A 20,169-nucleotide genomic window follows, 5' to 3' on the forward strand; every position below is an offset into this window, starting at 1 on the left:
ATTTTCCGTTTTTGCGTTTTCGTTTCTCACTCCCCACATTCCCACAGTCATACCTTTTTATTTTTCTGTTCACATAGCCTTATAAGGGCTTATTTTTGCTTGACAAGTTTCTTTCTTTCAAGTACTTTCTAATGGCACTATTTAATATTGCAAATTATGTAGTGGGGATCTGAAAAAAAAATTCCAAATGGGTTGGAATTGGAAAAAAATGTATAATAAACGTAGCTCAGCAATCAAAAAGTTCATTCAATATATCAACGTGAGCATCAATATACTACTGATGACCACAAGGTACTTTTAAAGTGCTGTCATTTCTTTAGTCCGTTTTCTGACTTGAATTCATAATTCATAGTATAGCATTTAGAGAACGCCGACTTTCCTGCTCCATTAATATGATGTTTTGGAGGACACGCCCCCTTAATCATGTGGTAAAAAATGCAATTCTGCAACAGTTTTATTTTATTTTTTCACGGTATTCCCAATGCAGTAAAATTGGCCTGTTAACTTCATTCTCCAGGTCAGTACGATACCACATTTGTGTAATTTTTATAACATTTTAATACTGGAAAAATATAAAAAACCTCTGAATAAAATGTATTTTTTCTTTTCATCGCCATATTCTGACCCTTATAACTTTTTTGTAGTTTTGTGTACAGAACTGTATGAGGGCTCATTTTTTGCGAGGTGATCTGTACTTTTCAATGATACCATTTTAAAGTGTGTGAGACTTTTTGATCACTTTTTATAAAAATTTTTGGGGAAATGAAGCACAAAAAAAGGCAAATTGGCCAGTTTTATTTTTTCTCCATTATGCTATTCACCATATGGCATAATTATTGTTAATTGTTATTATTTTTAAGGTACAGGCATTTTTGCACGCGGCAATGCCCATAATGTCTATTTTTTTTTTTATTGGTTATGTATTTTTATTTCGATTTTGGGGAAAGGGGAGTGATTTAACCTTTATATTTTTAATATTTTTAAAACCATTTTTGTTTTACTTTTTTTAAAGTAACCCTGGGTGACTGTAACTGGCAATCATTAGATTGCTCATTATGTTTTGTTATGGCTAAATAGCTCCATTTACAAAATACCAATACAGTGCTGCCACCTGCTGGCTTGTATTGGTATATTGTAGTAATAGCTACCAAAGCCTGCTTGAGGCTTCGGGCTATTACTATACTGTAACAGGTTCCTCGATCTCAGGAAAGCTCCTGCTTCCACACCGCTCAGATGCCGTGGTCACATTTGACCACAGCACCTGAGGGGTTAAATGGGGATGATCACATACATCTGCCGTGGGTCTCTGCTGTTTGAAACAGCAGAAACCCTGGAGCAATGGCGCCCACTGCAAGTGCAAGCGGATGCCGTCTTTAAAGTGATGAGGTCACCATGGGTTTAAAGGTTTTTTTCTGGTCTTTTATATTGATGATCTGTCCTCAGGATAGGTTATCAATATGTGTTCAGTGGGGGTCCAACACCTAGCATTCCCGCCGATAAGAATGATGAACGTGACATCATTGACCTTTTCAAACAGTTGACTGACGTGGGTGCCAGGAGTCTCATGCCACTGATTACATATTGATGACCTAACCTGGGGATAGGCCATAAATATAGAGCACCCCTTTAAAAATTAACTATAATATTTTACTGCTACATTCAGCACCTTGATTGCCTGTTTTATGACTTATGCGTCATAATTATTATAATTTTTTCTTGTATTTTAGGCTCGTGACCGTGTAAAGAATGGGTTAAGCAAATTACTGGAAACTAACAACCTTGTTGATAAAATGAAGATTGAACTGTCTGCTTTGGAGCCAGTACTGAAACAAAAGTCCATAGATGTGGATGCCTTAATGGAGAAATTGTCAGTAGATCAGGAAAATGCAGATCAGGTAAGTGCTTCCTGATACACTCCCATGCAATACATAGTACAGTCCTGATCAAAAGTTTAAGACCACTTGAAAAATGGCAAAAAATCATATTTAGCATGGCTGGATCTTAACAAGGTTCCAAGTAGAGCTTCAACATGCAACAAGAAGAAATGGGAGTGAGACAAAACATTTTTGAGCATTCAATTAATTGAACATAATGATTAAATTGAAACAGGCTGTTTTTCAGCTGATCCAAATTTTAGGACCACATGCCTTTAAAAGGCCAAAACTGTGCAAAGATGTGGATTCATTGTCATTTTCTGTCAGGTAGTCACACGTTGTGATGGCAAAGGCAAAAAAACTCTCCCTTTTTGAACGTGGTCGGGTTGTTGAACTGCATAAGCAGGGTCTCTCACAGCGCGCCATCGCTGCTGAGGTGGGACGCAGTAAAACAGTCATTTGGAATTTCTTAAATGATCCTGAGGGTTATGGAACAAAAAAGTCAAGTGGAAGACCCAAAAAAATTTCATCAGCACTGAGCCGGAGGATCCAATTGGCTGTCCGTCAAGACACTGGACGATCCTCGACCCAAATTAAGGCCCTTACTGGTGCTGACTGCAGTCCCATAACTATCAGACGGCATCTGAGACTGAAGGGCTTCAAAAACAAAAAAGTCTTCAAAGACCTCGTCTCCTTGAACGCCACAGAACTGCTCGTTTGGACTTTGCAAGAGAGCACCAAACATGGGACATTCAAAAGGTGGAAGAAAGTTCTATTCTCTGATGAGAAAAAAATTTAACCTTGATGGTCCTGATGGTTTCCAACGTTACTGACATGACAAGCAGATCTCACCTGAGATGTTTTCTACACGCCACAGTGGAGGGGGCGCCATAATGGTCTGGGGTGCTTTTTCCTTCAGTGGAACAATGGAGCTTCATGAAGTGCAGGGACGTCAAACGGCCGCTGGCTATGTCCAGATGTTGCAGAGAGCATTCCTCATGACTGAGGGCCCTCGTCTGAGTGGTAACGACTGGGTTTTTCAACAGGGCAACGCTACAGTACACAATGCCCGCAGGACAAGGGACTTCTTCCAGGAGAATAACATCACTCTTTTGGCCCATCCTGCGTGTTCCCCTGATCTAAATCTAATTGAGAACCTTTGGGGATGGATGGCAAGGGAAGTTTACAAAAATGGATAACAGTTCCAGACAGTAGATGGCCTTCGTGCGGCCGTCTTCACCACTTTGAGAAATGTTCCCACTCACCTCATGGAAACGCTTGCATCAAGCATGCCAAAATGAATTTTGGAAGTGATAAACAATAACGGCGGAGCTACTCATTACTGAGTTCATGTTTGGAAGTTGGATTTCTGTTTTGGGGGGGTTTAGTTTTTTTTTGGAAGTGTGGTCCTAAATTTTGATCAGCTGAAAAACAGCCTGTTTCAGTTTATTCATTGTTTTCATTAAATTGAATGCTCAAAAAATGTTTTGTCTCACTCCCATTTCTTCTTGTTGCATGTTGAAGCTCTACTTGGAACCTTGTTAAGATCCAGCCATGCTAAATATGATTTTTTGCCATTTTTCAAGTGGTCTTAAACTTTTGATCAGGACTGTATTTGTCGTTTTTTTTTTTTACAAATTTCTAGGGATGGGGATAGGGAACATTTTTGAAGTATACGTTATTTAGGGAAAATCTTTATTTATATTAGAAAAGTAGGGCTGAAATGTCCCTTAGCAGCAATCTTTTTCAGATAGTGAATAAGGATCTTGTTAAAATAAATTAAAGGGCTTCTGTCACCCCCCAAAACTCTTTTTTCATTTTTGGGCATATTAAAATCCTTATTGTACGACTATTCCCTATATAGGGCTCTTACCTTGTTCTGTGGCTTCGTTTCATTAAAAAAATCGAGCTTTTAAAATATGCAAATTACTTCACTACCAGCAAGTAGGGCGTCTACTTGCTGGTAGCCGCCACATCCTCCTTTTAATAAAACGCCCCCTCCTCCAGTTGATTGACAGGGCCAGCGAGCGCTCTCCTCCTCCGGCTGGCCCTGTCTGCAATTCAAATCCCGCACCTGCGCCTTACGTATCTTCATTCGGCACAGGCGCTCTGAGAGAAGGACGCTCGCTTCCTCAGCACTTCCTCAGTGCGCCTGCGCCGATGACGTCTTCTCTTTCGGGTTTAGAGGTGACGTCATCGGCGCAGTCGCACTGAGGGAGTACTGAGGAAGCGAGCGCCCTTCTATCAGAGCGCCTGCGCCGAATGAAGACACGTAAGGCGCAGGCGCACCTGCGCCTTACGTGTCTTCATTCGGCACAGGCGCTCTGAGAGAAGGACGCTCCCTTCCTCAGCACTCCCTCAGTGCGCCTGCGCCGATGACGTCTTCTCTTTCGGGTTTAGAGGCGCTTCTATCAGAGCGCCTGCGCCGAATGAAGACACGTAAGGCGCAGGCGTGGGATTTGAATTGCAGACAGGTTCAGCCGGAGGAGGAGAGCGCTCGCTGGCCCTGTCAATCAACTGGAGGAGGGGGCATTTTTTTAAAAGGAGGATGCGGCGGCTACCAGCAAGTAGACGCCCTACTTGCTGGTAGTGAAGTAATTTGCATATTTTAAAAGATCAATTTTTTATGAAACGAAGCCACAGAACAAGGTAAGAGCCCTATATAGGGAATAGTCTTACAATAAGGATTTTAATATGCCCAAAAATGAAAAATGAGTTTTGGGGGGTGATAGAAGCCCGTTAATGCAGTTAATTTGGCAAAAAGAAGATGTTTTTGAACCCCTGACAAAAAATCACTCAGTGGAGTTAGACTTTTATTTGGAGTTTAGAATTTTATCCAAACAGCACAACACCACTGTTAGGGTATGTCCACATGTAGAGGAATTGCTGTAGAAAAATCATACAGATTTGCTCACAGATTTCAGCGGCGGCTAACAAGTGAGGGTGTAAATGAAAACCAAATGATTAGTTTTAGTTGTCTGCAGTGGTCAAAGGATGTAACAAGATGTTTTGTAGGAGGCTGGGTTGTATAAATACTGGCATGGGATCAGGGAAGGGAGGAGTCAAGGAAGTGTTAGGGGAAGTGAGTATAGTAATGATGGTCTGGTTCGAGTATGGAGGCCTCATGGTGAACACTTCAATCCTGCCTTTTCTGTGGAGTGACACACTGCCGCAACTGCTGGTGTGATGATCTGGGGAGCCCTCGCATATGAAAGTCATTTACACCTAGTAATGATATAAGGGAGACAGCTCGGTGATATGTGCATGACATCCTGCAGCCTAATGTGTTGCCTTTCATGGCCGAGTTTCATACTGGCTTATATACAGCTAGGGTTTCCCAGAAATGTCTCTGCCCGGGTGCTAGATTTATTGCCAATCAAGAATTTAGAGGACCAGCTGTGATATATACAGCAAGATACCATATTGAACCTGTATGTCTCCATGCCCAACCGTATCTCATCTTGTATCCAGGCTAGAGGTGGTCCACCAGGGTACTAGAGCCTTCTTTCAATTATACAGTTTTTTTCAATTAATTTATCCTTTCACTCTGTAAAAATATATATATATATATATATATATATATATATAGTGACAGGACCAGGGGGAAGTGGTAGAAGGAGTCTACATTATACCTAGGTTCCTGTCTTATACGTTCTAAATAGCATCCAGGAAATTGAAACAGCAAGGAAAGGTTGCTGTGTGTAAGGTTTTATCAAAAACCTAGTTAGAAGGGCCTGGCTCCTTGGAGTAGGGAGAGTTGGGTGGGTCCTTGCTCCAATTAGCCACTCCAGGTATTCATGGTGAACGTGGTTAATTACCTGAGCACCTGGGTGGACTACAAAAGGGCAGGCAGCTCACTAGCTGAGGTCTGCTCCTGGGAAAAGCGCTGATATGAGTACAAAGCAACCATGTGTTTTGGTTTATGGTGCTGGGCATAAGGCTCAGTTTCCTGTAGTTAGGAACTGCTGCACGTATAGACGTAGTGGCCAGACGGCCAGGTATTTCTTTTATGTGGCACTGTTTTGCTCAATATTTCTGCCGGCAAAAGCCAAATAAAACTGGCTGCGGTCAGTTGCACCATACTTGCCTGGACTGGACTGTGTTTTGTGTGCCTACAGTGCCTGTCTATCCCAGGAGACGGTGATCCCGTAAGCAAATCCCGTTACAATATATATATATATATATATATATACCAAGGAAAAAAGGCGGCACTGGTACAAAATCAGTTGAGGTTAGGGTGCACGTCCCAAGGGGAATAGGCTTCTTACCCCAATGTGTAGGTCCAGAAAAACGGGCGGCACTCCAAGAGGTAAAAGAAAGAAAGTGAACCTTTATTCACCCAGGTGGTGCAACGTTTCGGCTCTACACTTGAGCCTTTTTCAAGCAATGATACAACTCAAATCACAGCATTATATACAGGTGAAGCAATTAGCATATCGACATGTGATTTCACGCTCCACCCAGTGGGTGTGTTACAAATCATAACAATCATATGTGAACACAAATATAAACATGTTTATGTTTATATTTGTGTTCACATATGATTGTTATGATTTGTAACACACCCACTGGGTGGAGCGTGAAATCACATGTCGATATGCTAATTGCTTCACCTGTATATAATGCTGTGATTTGAGTTGTATCATTGCTTGAAAAAGGCTCAAGTGTAGAGCCGAAACGTTGCACCACCTGGGTGAATAAAGGTTCACTTTCTTTCTTTTACCTCTTGGAGTGCCGCCCGTTTTTCTGGACCTATATACAGTGGAGGAAATAATTATTTGACCCCTCACTGATTTTGTAAGTTTGTCCAATGACAAAGAAATGAAAAGTCTCAGAACAGTATCATTTCAATGGTAGGTTTATTGTAACAGTGGCAGATAGCACATCAAAAGGAAAATCGAAAAAATAACTTTAAATAAAAGATAGCAACTGATTTGCATTTCATTGAGTGAAATAAGTATTTGAACCCTCTAACAAAAAAAGACTTAATACTTGGTGGAAAAACCCTTGTTTGCAAGCACAGAGGTCAAACGTTTCTTGTAATTGATGACCAAGTTTGCGCACATTTTAGGAGGAATGTTGGTCCACTCCTCTTTGCAGATCATCTCTAAATCCCTAAGGTTTCGAGGCTGTCTCTGTGCAACTCTGAGCTTGAGCTCCCTCCATAGGTTTTCGATTGGATTAAGGTCCGGAGACTGACTAGGCCACTCCATGACCTTAATGTGCTTCTTCTTGAGCCACTCCTTTGTTGCCTTTGCTGTATGTTTTGGGTCATTGTCGTGCTGGAACACCCATCCACGACCCATTTTCAGTTTCCTGGCAGAGGGAAGGAGGTTGTCGCTCAGGATTTCACGATACATGGCTCCGTCCATTTTCCCGTTAATGCGAATAAGTTGTCCTGTGCCCTTAGCAGAAAAACACCCCCAAAGCAAAATGTTTCCACCCCCATGCTTGACGGTGGGGACGGTGTTTTGGGGGTCATAGGCAGCATTTTTCTTCCTCCAAACACAGCGAGTTGAGTTAATGCCAAAGAGCTCTATTTTGGTCTCATCAGACCACAGCACCTTCTCCCAGTCACTCTCTGAATCATTCAGGTGTTCATTGGCAAACTTCAGACGGGCCTGCACATGTGCCTTCCTGAGCAGGGGGACCTTGCGAGCCCTGCAGGATTTTAATCCATTGCGGTGTAATGTGTTTCCAATGGTTTTCTTGGTGACTGTGGTCCCTGCTAATTTGAGGTCATTAACTAACTCCTCCCGTGTAGTTCTTGGATGCTTTTTCACCTTTCTCAGAACCATTGACACCCCACGAGGTGAGATCTTGCGTGGAGCCCCAGAGCGAGGTCGATTGATGGTCATTTTGTGCTCCTTCCATTTTCGAACAATCGCACCAACAGTTGTCACCTTCTCTCCCAGCTTCTTGCTAATGGTTTTGTAGCCCATTCCAGCCTTGTGCAGGTCTACAATTTTGTCTCTGACATCCTTGGACAGCTCTTTGGTCTTTCCCATGTTGGAGAGTTTGGAGTCTGCTTGATTGATTGATTCTGTGGACAGGTGTCTTTTATACAGGTGACTAGTTAAGACAGGTGTCCTTAATGAGGGTGACTAATTGAGTAGAAGTGTCTAACCACTCTGTGGGAGCCAGAACTCTTAATGGTTGGTAGGGGTTCAAATACTTATTTCACTCAATGAAATGCAAATCAGTTGCTATCTTTTATTTAAAGTTATTTTTTCGATTTTCCTTTTGATGTGCTATCTGCCACTGTTACAATAAACCTACCATTGAAATGATACTGTTCTGAGACTTTTCATTTCTTTGTCATTGGACAAACTTACAAAATCAGTGAGGGGTCAAATAATTATTTCCTCCACTGTATATATATATGTAGAAGAATCCAAGGCAGCACACGAATAACGGTGAAAAAAGTGGTGTTTAAACACCACTTTTTTCACCGTTATTCGTGTGCTGCCTTGGATTCTTCTACATATATATCTCATTGGATCAAGTCCGTGATCTACCCAAGGGATTGCACCTCTGCAAAGTGTGTGCTGCTCATCATTTTTTCTTTTTTCTATATATATATATATATATATATATATATATACACAAACCGGATTCCAAAAAAGTTGGGACACTAAACAAATTGTGAATAAAAACTGAATGCAATGATGTGGAGATGGCAAATGTCAATATTTTATTTGTAATAGAACGTAGATAACAGATCAAACGTTTAATCCGAATAAATGTATCATTTTAAAGGAAAAATACGTTGATTCAAAATTTCACGGTGTCAACAAATCCCAAAAAGGGACAAGTAGCAATAAGAGGCTGGAAAAAGTAAATTTGAACATAACGAAGAGCTGGAAGACCAATTAACACTAATTAGGTCAATTGGCAACATGATTGGGTATAAAAAGAGCTTCTCAGAGTGGCAGTGTCTCTCAGAAGCCAAGATGGGTAGAGGATCACCAATTCCTACAATGTTGCGCAGAAAGATAGTGGAGCAATATCAGAAAGGTGTTACCCAGCGAAAAATTGCAAAGACTTTGCATCTATAATCATCAGCTGTGCATAACATCATCCGAAGATTCAGAGAATCTGGAACAATCTCTGTGCGTAAGGGTCAAGGCCGTAAAACCATACTGGATGCCCGTGATCTCCGGGCCCTTAAACGACACTGCACCACAAACAGGAATGCTACTGTAAAGGAAATCACAGAATGGGCTCAGGAATACTTCCAGAAACCATTGTCAGTGAACACAATCCACCGTGCCATCCGCCATTGCCAGCTGAAACTCTACAGTGCAAAGAAGAAGCCATTTCTAAGCAAGATCCACAAGCTCAGGCGTTTTCACTGGGCCAGGGATCATTTAAAATGGAGTGTGGCAAAATGGAAGACTGTTCTGTGGTCAGACGAGTCACGATTCGAAGTTCTTTTTGGAAATCTGGGACGCCATGTCATCCGGACCAAAGAGGACAAGGACAACCCAAGTTGTTATCAACGCTCAGTTCAGAAGCCTGCATCTCTGATGGTATGGGGTTGCATGAGTGCGTGTGGCATGGGCAGCTTGCATGTCTGGAAAGGCACCATCAATGCAGAAAAATATATTCAGGTTCTAGAACAACATATGCTCCCATCCAGACGTCATCTCTTTCAGGGAAGACCCTGCATTTTTCAACAAGATAATGCCAGACCACATTCTGCATCAATCACAACATCAAGGATCCGGGTACTGAAATGGCCAGTCTGCAGTCCAGATCTTTCACCTATAGAGAACATTTGGCGCATCATAAAGAGGAAGTTGCAACAAAGAAGGCCCAAGACGATTGAACAGTTAGAGGCCTGTATTAGACAAGAATGGGAGAGCATTCCTATTTCTAAACTTGAGAAACTGGTCTCCTCGGTCCCCAGACGTCTGTTGAGTGTTGTAAGAAGAAGGGGAGATGCCACACAGTGGTGAAAATGGCCTTGTCCCAACTTTTTGGGGATTTGTTGACACCATGAAATTCTGATTCAACATATTTTTCCCTTAAAATGGTATATTTTCTCAGTTTAAACTTTTGTTCCGTGATTTATGTTCTATTCTGAATAAAATATTAGAAGTTGGCACCTCCACATCATTGCATTCAGTTTTTATTCACGATTTGTATAGTGTCCCAACTTTTTTGGAATCCGGTTTGTATATATATATTTACATTCGCACATTTCATTTGATTCCTTCAATTCCTTCTTGGTCCTTTATTTATTTTTTTATCAACGAGAGTATATGCAGTGTATAGCTGAGATTTTTTCAATTCTCATTTACGGTACTTTGCTGGTATCCTTTTCCGTATGCAAATACAATAACCATTCTGAGTTGTAACAGTTTCATTTGTGCAGCTGCTGAATTACCAAACACTCCAATCATACCATAGGGAAATGTCAGTATTGTATGTAAAGTCTATACCTACATTAAATGCAGCACACCTTTAATATTGTTATTGACATAATATCATTTTTGCTTTGGAGGCATTCACATTTTATTATCTTGAAAAAGAAATGCAAATTTGGTTTCAAGACAAAAATATTCTATGCTGCTTTCCACTAAATAGTTTCATCTATATTCAGTGAGGCTCATTAGCTTTGTATTCTGCATATGAAATATTTAGGCTTCATGTGCCCCTTCTTTCTTTGCACAGAACATTCTTCTTTAGTGCAAATCATTCATAACATAGGTGAGTAGGTCTGAAATCTTATTAGCATCAGAAGCAACACACGGTTTGGCTGGCTCTTAATAGAGGCATAGTACGCATTATGGGATAACATTGCTCAATGTGTTGGGTGAGTGGAGACTATTGATGGAATGCTGCCGCTGCCCCTGGGGGGTGCCACCGCCCGTGTTTTCTCATTAACTGACACTGAAGAAATGTATGCTATTCTAACCTGCTGCTATCTATGTACGGGTTATATTGGCTAAAGACTGTTATGTTTTATGTCTCAGGAAGGAGGGATTTGTTGTTTTTGTGGGATTGTACTCAGTTTATTCTTTGACTAATTATGATTGAATTGTCTACACGATGTCTTTTTGAATCCGAATGACTTGTATCTTGTGATCTGAAGTGCACTTGTTTTGTACATGTTTTATAAAAAAAAAATCTTTTAATCAATAAAAATTATTTGATAAAAAAAAAAGAAAGAAGCAACACACGGTAGAGAGCTAAGAGATAATAATATTTTTCTATTCTACTGGATCTCCTAGGATGTATTCTTCTAAATTCATATGTCATAATTAGATTTTCTGCAGTATTTTAGACAGTTTTTAGAATAACTACGCTCTCTATACCTTGGCAGGTGCGGCGCATTGTGAAAGAGGATGAGGCCGTTGCAAAAGTTAAAGCAGAAGAAACTCAGGCAATTGCTGATGATGCCCAAAGAGACCTTGATGAGGCAATGCCCGCTTTAGATGCTGCAAATAAAGCTTTGGACTCCTTGGATAAAGCAGACATATCTGAAATCAGAGTTTTTACTAACCCACCAGATTTGGTCATGACAGTTATGGAAGCCATAAGTATTCTATTAAATGCCAAGTAAGGAATGCAGTATTTTTTTTTCTTGGATTTCATATGTTGGAGGACTCTAGGGAGTACTGTGCAGGGAATGCTAAATTGATAGATTGGGGATAGTGTGGTCACAAGTTGCATCCCTCAGTGCAGGAAGATTTTTTTACATCCTTGCATTATATAAAAAACCTGTTCCTCTGTGATGGTGCTACACGGGAAGTCAACGCTGGTTGTCAGGTTCCTTTGGAGATAATGGCATATTGCAGAAGGTCCAAGCCTGTGATTAGCATTTCATGGAAGGAAGGGGTGGGGGGATTTGTAGCAAACTAGGATTGTCAAAAGTTAATAACCCCTTAGGGACTTAGGGCGTACCGGTACGCCCTGTTTCCCGAGTCCTTAAGGACCCAGGGCGTACCGGTACGTCCTGTGTAGTTTTGATCACTGCCGCACGGCCGGCAGTGATTGGAACAGGGTGCCTGTTGAAATCATTCAGCAGGCACCCTGTGACAATGCCTAGGGGGGTCCTGTGATCCCCCCCGCATTGCCGATCGCTAAAAACCGCAGGTCAATTCAGACCTGCGGTTTTTAGCGCTTATGCAAGTTTCTGATCCCTGCGGCGGCACTGTGGGGCGGGTGCGCGAACTTCCGCCCGCCCCGTTTATTTTCAGGATGGCCGAGCGGTTGAATCAGAGTGTGACACTCCAATTCAAACGGCAGACATCTGTGCAGAGGTGAAGAGGGAGCGAGCTGCTGTGCCTTTGCAGCACCCGGACAGGATGGGGTGACAGAGGGAGGGAGCCCTCCTCCCTTCCCCGTGTGCTCAGTTGTGGCAGACGGGGAAGGTTCCCATGGCAACAGGACGCCTTCTCAGGCATCCTGCTGTCCATGGTGCTGAACAGATCTGTGCTAAAGGCAGAGATCTTTTCAGACAAAGTGTGAGTGAAATACAGTGCAGTACACTATATAGTGTACTGTATTATACAGACATCAGACCCACTGGATCTTCAAGAACCAAGTGGGTCTGGGTAAAAAAAATGTTAAAAAAAGTAAAAATAAAAAACCACATTTATCCCTGATTAAAAAAAATAAAAAATAAAATGGCATTCCCAAAATGATCCATACATGAAGTAGACATATGGGGAATGTAAACTAATAGCTATTTTTTGAGGTATTACTATGTATTATAGAAGTAGAGAAATTGAAACTTGGAAATTTGCCAATTTTTCCTAAATTTTGGTAAATTTGGTATTTTTTTATAAATAAAAATGATTATTTTGGCTCCATTTTACCAGTGTTATGAAGTGACGAAAAAACTTTCTCAGAATGGCCTGGATAAGTAAAAGCGTTTTAAAGTTATCACCACATAAAGTGACACTGGTCAGATTTGCAAAAAATGGCCAAGTCCTTAAGGTGAAATAGGGCTGAGTCCTTAAGGGGTTAAGCTCACACATCCTGGAGGTATATGTTTTTTTGTAAACAAAGCAAAAACAAAAAGGTCAGCTCACCACCTCTTAGCAAGACCTGTGCACAGGAGGAAATCCTGGACTGGAACAGAAAACCACAGATATCCAGAAAAGAGAACTTTCTTCCAGCACTTGTTTAAAATTTGCGCTTTTTATTATGACTTGGAGGTTCAGCACGGACACTCACTCATTCACATGGATTGTATTGTTTGAAACGGGCGAGTGTCTGTGCTGAATCACCAATGTTTTTTTAAGGTAATAAAAGGTTTGAATTTTATACAAGTGCTGGAAGAAACTTTTCTCCTTTCTGCGTATATGATTCTTTATAGCAAACTTTGTATGGAGTTCAAAATCAGTGTGATCCACTATTACATTTATAGTTATAACTGCCCAATATACTGTATTCGGTATGATAAAACACAATGTTCACACTGTATAGTAATTATCAGAGGAGAACATGGTAGCCTGTTTCTGTAAATTCCTGAATTTCAAATATTTGACCTGAATATAATTTTTTCTGTGTATTGCCATATGTTACATTTCTAGTTATGTTTTAGGCCAGACTGGACTACTGCAAAGCAACTTCTGGGAGACTCTAATTTCCTAAAAAGGCTTATGGAATATGATAAGGAAAACATAAAGCCTCAAATTTTGCTGAAACTTCATAAATATATTTCCAATCCAAACTTTATACCAGAGAAAGTGGAAAAAGTTTCTAAAGCATGCCGGTCCATGTGTATGTGGGTTAGAGCCATGGATCTCTATTCTAGAGTGGTAAAAGAAGTTGAACCAAAGAAACAAAAACTGGCAGCTGCACAGGTATCGTTATACATGCACATAGAGCAGTGTGCTACTGCATATAGTGGTTGTTTGCTTTTGCATTGCAGACGCACATGGTAGCATGCACCTGTACTTTTTTATATTGCTTGGAGGGGCTTGTCTAAGGTTTTTTCATTGTACATTTGGGGGGTGGCTGACTCCATTTTGACCTTGCACTCCTGGCCAGCTGCCCAGGGCTTTTAATCTGAATATAATTTAGCTGGATTCTATATTGCCCTGAATTTTGTAGGCTTAGGCCAAGGAGATGCAAGTCTGATAGTGTAGGACCCATCTGTTGGAAGCCACATTGTTGCTGGTAGATGGGTCTAACACAATTTTGATAATAAATGTGCGCAAAGAGCTTCTAATATTCATATATTAAGTATAGAAGTAATGCAATTCAGATTTATCCAAGGTGCTGGTCTAACTTTTTTATTTTTTGCATTAGTTAAGCATGATTGATTCAGTTTCCTCTAATCATTTTAAAATCGCATAAATACATTTTGCACATTTTGAATTTTGTGTTAGATATTTCACTACTGTCCAGTCCTTTCTAAATCCATAATTTACAACTTCTCCTGCATGCTATAAGATGACTGGTCAGTAATGTGATTACACATATACTGTGCAGTTCTGGTTAAACGTGAACATGATTTTTCGAAGGACACTACAAATCTATAAATCCACAATTTCCACTACTAAAGATTTATTCAGACATAGTCAAACCCCTTCTACACATCTGAGCTCAATTAAAAGTTTTGGCGTCCTGAGAAAAATAGTAGACATAATTTGATCCTTTCCCTGACAAGGACTTCTTTTATATGCCCTAGCAGGGTTGCGCTTTAGTATGATATGTCCTTACTACAACAGCTCTATCTCAGGCTATATAACAGCTAGAGATATGGGCTTTAAAACCTGACTGGGTGCTAGCCATGATACAGCTAGAAATAAAATCTGGTGAGATGGGAACTCCATATACCTGCAGCACTCACTTACTACCCAGTTTATAAAGGTTTTATCTCCAGCTATATTTTGATTTGTAGCATGACCCCAGTTTTGTTAGTCTTGGCATTAAAGGGAATCTGTCACCGGGATTTTGTGTATAGAGCTGAGGACATGGGTTGCTAGATGGTTGTTAGCACATCCGCAATACCCAGTCTCCATAGCTCTGTGTGCTTTTATTGTGTAAAAATAAACTATTTGATACATATGCAAATTAACCTGAGATGAGTCCTGTCCCTGAGATGATTCAGGGACAGGAATCATCTCAGGTTAATTTGCATATGTATCAAATCGTTTTTTTTTACACAATAAAAGCACACAGAGCTATGGGGACTGGGTATTGCGGATGTGCTAACAACCATCTAGCAACCCATGTCCTCAGCTCTATACACAAAATCCCAGTGACAGGTTCCCTTTAAAACAGGACCTAGGTTATATCTGTAGCTGCTTTACAGTCTGAGATACAGCAGCTTGAAATAGCCCCCCCTTCTGTTGGCTATAATCTCAACCAGCGTGGAGGAGGAGAATGGTGGAGGAGAGACCATAACAGTACATAACACCAGGGGGAGGGGTAACTTGGACTTTTGTGCATGTTATGAATTCCCCTGTAAATCAGAGAACATACTTGCTCTTTGAGTGTCAATTATGGGGGGTATCTTTCTTCTAAAAAAGGATTTAAAAAATAAGTGTTTGCTCATCTTATCTACTTCAAAATAGGCCATTTATTGATGCCAAGACCAAGACATTTACCAGTGTCTAGACTGCGGTGTCAAATAAGTCACACTAAACATACTACAAACAAACAGCATTAAAGTTTCGATTTTGCACTGTCCCTATCCTGTACATATCTTATCTTTAATATAAAATATGCAGACCACTTCGCTAGCAGTACCTGTTATACTCTACAGTAATAGTAATAACAATAGTACCAAAAGTACCATCTGTAGTACATACAGTACATAGTAGTTCCCTACTTCCTTCCGTGTCTTTCAAGTTTTGGTTGCCACATTTGAGATCATTTTAGCTGAGCAGCCTATAATTTGCTGCACTTCTCTTTTATATTTGTCCCTCTCCAATCAACTTTTTGATTAAAGTATGTTCTTGATCAGAACAATTTCTGGAACAACCCATTTGCCCAGTATTTCAGATGGAAATGCACTATAACCAACATGTGCAGCATTTGCTGCCCTCCTACCTTAAATAAGGGCACACATTGACACCTGTTATTCCACAGAAAGAACAACTTTACCAGTTTAACTCCTCACTGCTGCTATTTTGCATGCAACAAGCTGATTCCTGGCATTTATGCCGGAAAGTGGGCAACTCTCTGCTGGATCCTATTTGAGTCAATGGGGATACGGTAGTACGTGGTCCTATCCGGCAATGCTGAATACAGTGAGCTCCGGTAGTCTGATCCTCACCCGTATCAGGCTGCTGGATTCTAAATGCAACTGTTAAGGGTGCCTTAATTTTCATGCAATTTCTGCTTATAATCACTATTTGCTAAAAGTAGCATGACAGTGATTGTGTCTTAGTTATTAAGTTCTGTTTTTATACATAGTATGCTGTGTGCTCTTAGAAAATGTAGCTTTTGGTAAAATGGCTGCTATTTGCAGTTGTTGTATATATTTTTTGTGGATGACAACCAACTATAATATGGCTCCTGTTACAATGTTTTTGAAAAAAGCTACTGTTGACTTATTGTATATGCCTTTGGTATATTATATTTTTTTTTTACATTTTTTTTGCGTAAATTTCTGCTTGGATGTGAGTTTGTTTTGATGCATCTTTTAAAATCCTGTTTTGCACAAAGTTATATGAAAGTGGACATGGTTAACAGCCAGGCAAGGCATCCTCATGTTGGCTGCTTTCGGGAAATATATAGGTTTTGGGAGTACACCTATTTTACAGGCTGTTTCCTTTTTAAAATGTTCAGCTTAAAACCAGATTTTTGATCTCTCTAGTTCTGGTAATTTTATGAAGATATGTTCATGTAAATTTAGGTCTAAGTGGCATTTGTCAGCTCTGAACATGACGTTTAATGTGTGTGTTCCATATTACTTTGTTTGGGTCTCAATTTAGCCCATTAGTATTAACATTCAATTTAACATCTTGAAAAAAATTGTATGAAGGTGTCTCTGTGTATAAAGTGCTGAGGGTCATTCTACCAGTGTGTCAGGTGTCCTATACAGGTATTTGGGTGTTTAATATGATTTTTTTTATTTTATTTAGGTTTTATTTGCATGTTAAAATTTGAAATTTGTCTTGCTACCAGTGTTTTAAAATGGACAAAATCCCCTTGCAGTGAAAGTGGTTAATCTTCTTTAATCCTACGTATTTCATACATTTCAAATCAGTGTTGTTTTAAAATGAAAGTAGAATGCATGTCCATCATGTAAAGATAGGCATTAAATAAAGTCTTATTTGTAGCGTTATTAGTTCCTTTTGACTTATAAATGTTAAGATTGCTTTCCCATTTCTTTAGGTTGAGCTTGATGCTACTATGGCCACTCTTAGAGAGAAGCAAAGAAAATTGAAAGACGTAGAAGAACAAATTAAACAGTTGCAGGATCAATATGATAAAAGCCTCGGAGAAAAGGAAACCCTTGGTAACCAGTAAAATTTGCATTCTGCTCTTGGGCATTCCTGTGCCAATGGGGAAGCACCAGTAACAACAAACATACTAACTCATGGCACGTTTACATTTTACTAGTGCATCTGACTAATCTACCACTGTCCAACAATGCCACTACACAGTTACTCTGGGGAATTACTTTATACTCTAATGGGTACCTCAACATTTCAGTTTCTTTGGATACTGCTGTGGATCACTGCAGAAAAATGACATATTCAAAATGTCATAAATTCACGTATTTCATTTATTTACTGTACGTTATATTAATACAAAATTGCATCTGATTATTGATGGATGCCTGTCTGGGGGAAAAAAAGACATTTTATGTATATAAAAAATGTGGGAAAGAGTAATTTTATTTATTTTCAGTTATTTATTTCTTTATGTATGCTATTTATTTTCCGCAAGTAAATACAGTACTACCTCTTTGAGCAACCACCCAAAATTGCATTTGAAAAATGGTCTTCTATTTGGGTAGTCCTCTCTAAGACGTTGGCTAGTATTAATATACGATGGAACTGAAAATCTGATGTGTGTGGTCTTATCAGAAAGGTGGTCATTTGTAAAAGTCTCACTGTATCAGATTTTTTTTATTTTTTTTGCTAAGATGCAATTATAGAAGTGAGAGACCCAAAGCCTAATGCTCTAGTTGAAGGACCTAATGGCAACATGTCAGATTAAGTGTTGTCTTTATAATAAAATATATTTTTCCAGAATGTATTTAATGTTTTCATAATTTGTATATTTGTATTTCCAATTTCATATGTGTTAATTTAAAAGCGTTTTATTTTTTACTCTAGCTAAAACAATGGCCCTTACACAAGCACGACTTAACAGGGCAGGAAAACTGACGGCAGCACTAGGTGATGAACAGGTTCGGTGGAAAGAAAGCATTGAAAATTTTGAAGAGGAGATCTCAAATGTTATAGGAAATGTTTTCATTGCTGCCGCATGTGTTGCCTATTTTGGTGCCTTTACTGCTGTGTATAGACAACTGGTAAGTATACATTGTGGCTTCCTTTTCAGTACTTTGGATTCACACAGTGAGTTTAAGGAGGATGTTTGCCTTTATGAAACAGTTATGTTCTTCACAGTTCAATTAAATTAATTTGAATGTGCGGAGTACAATACTAATATACAGCTAGAACTATGGTATATTATTACATATATTACTTTTAAGAAAACATATAAATTCATTCTATGACCTACAATATCTATACGATGGGAAAAAAAACTGTACAGACTTTTTATTGTATATGCCATCCTGCAGAGAATGAATTCCCTTTTTCATGCTTTTAACGTAAGCCTTGTCTCTATGCCTTATGGACATAATAAAAGGTGCAACCCTCTATGAGCTCCTGTTCAGACTAACCCAGCTCATTCATCAATGAACATCCATTCCTTTGAATGGTTGGCATGTAATATTAGATTTTTCCTGCAGCAACTGCGCAGCTTTTCCTGGTGATAACTGCTGATCAATGGGAGGTAGAGAAACTTGTTCTGCAGAACATTGCCATGCATACCGATATTTGAATCCCAAATTGCATGACATATTAAGCTCTACCCTATTCTGGCCTCAGAATTGCGCTGCAATACTGGTTTAGCACAAATTAGCAGAAAACCCATCCCTTTTGCAGACTGCTGTGGGACAGTATGGTTTACATGATGAGCAGAAGGGGATTTAAATCCAGTGAATATAGTCATTTAGCATTCTTCTGCTTGAAATCTTTTTTTTGCAGTAAATTATATTTTCCAGTTCTACATAATTGTTTATGCTGATGTAGTCATAAGTATCTCTTTTAAGCGTCGTGATCACCATCTTAATATGTAATCCGATAAAATGTAGTAGACAGCAATTTTAATTAATTGTTGGAATATACTGTATTCCGTTATTTCAGGTAAAGAGTAATGCGTAGAAAAGTTATACATTCACATTCTTTGGTTAGTGAAGCATGTAGTGAGCCAGAGATCTATACTAGTCATATTGAAATCTCCCTAGGCAAGGTTTCATGTTCTGCATTGTGGCTTTTCCTCTTGGGCTGAGCTCATGAAGCGTTTAACGTCACCACAGGAACTGAAGAAATATATATCATGCCCACAGTAGCCACACTGTGACTTGTTACTTCAATGATATTTTGGAGATTAATCTTCCAAATCTGTCAAACTTGTCCTTGTTTGATAATTTATATGACACTATAAAGAGCATATAAAAACCATAAATGAGAAGATTCTAAGTTGTACTGTACCCAAGATTTATAATGGAAATATTAGGTATTATCATTCAAACAACTCAGTGATACATATGCAGGATTTTTAGGCCACATATGACTTACCCTTGTATTGATTTATTTATGCATTAACTTTTTTAAACTAAAATGTTGTTAAAGGGGTTGTCTCATGAAGACAAATCCTGTCATTATGCCCAATCAGGGCATCACAGAGGGGGATTTCAAGCAAGCGACTGGCAGACTCAAGCTGCCCCACATGGACAGTTGTAAGAGGGTGGTCAGTAGTGTTGAGCGAACTTGTGTTTTCAAGTTCGTCGTACAAGGTTCAGGTTCGAGTTATCTAAGAAGTTTGTTATGGATTCCGCTATCACAAACCATAAGTTATAACGGAATTCTTAGATAACGTGAACCTTGTACGTCAAACTTGAAAACACAAGTTCTCCCATCCCTAGGGGTCAGGGGTTCTCATTTAAAGAAACAGTCACAGACTGTATCAGTTAAAAAATAAGCTTTTTCCCTTTTGTTTCTTTACAAGACAGTGGCACAAGAATCCTTGGTGTTTACACATTCTCATGCAGCGCAGCACAAAAGCTTAGTGGCTGCAGATC

At 39.6% G+C, this 20,169-nt stretch overlaps 1 protein-coding gene across 1 annotated transcript in view; it reads left to right on the plus strand.

The window, feature by feature from the left end:
* DNAH6 (dynein axonemal heavy chain 6) overlaps nucleotides 1-20,169 on the plus strand; it is a 381,291-nt gene that overhangs the window by 167,420 nt on the left and 193,702 nt on the right. Inside the window, exons 50-54 of the mRNA XM_040418030.1 lie at nucleotides 1,728-1,895; nucleotides 11,206-11,441; nucleotides 13,435-13,696; nucleotides 17,184-17,307; nucleotides 18,134-18,330. Of these exons, the coding sequence (XP_040273964.1) occupies nucleotides 1,728-1,895; nucleotides 11,206-11,441; nucleotides 13,435-13,696; nucleotides 17,184-17,307; nucleotides 18,134-18,330 (987 nt within the window). The remainder of the gene's footprint in view (nucleotides 1-1,727; nucleotides 1,896-11,205; nucleotides 11,442-13,434; nucleotides 13,697-17,183; nucleotides 17,308-18,133; nucleotides 18,331-20,169) is intronic.

Source organism: Bufo bufo, chromosome 2, assembly GCF_905171765.1.
Source record: "Bufo bufo chromosome 2, aBufBuf1.1, whole genome shotgun sequence".
Lineage (NCBI taxonomy): Eukaryota > Metazoa > Chordata > Amphibia > Anura > Bufonidae > Bufo > Bufo bufo.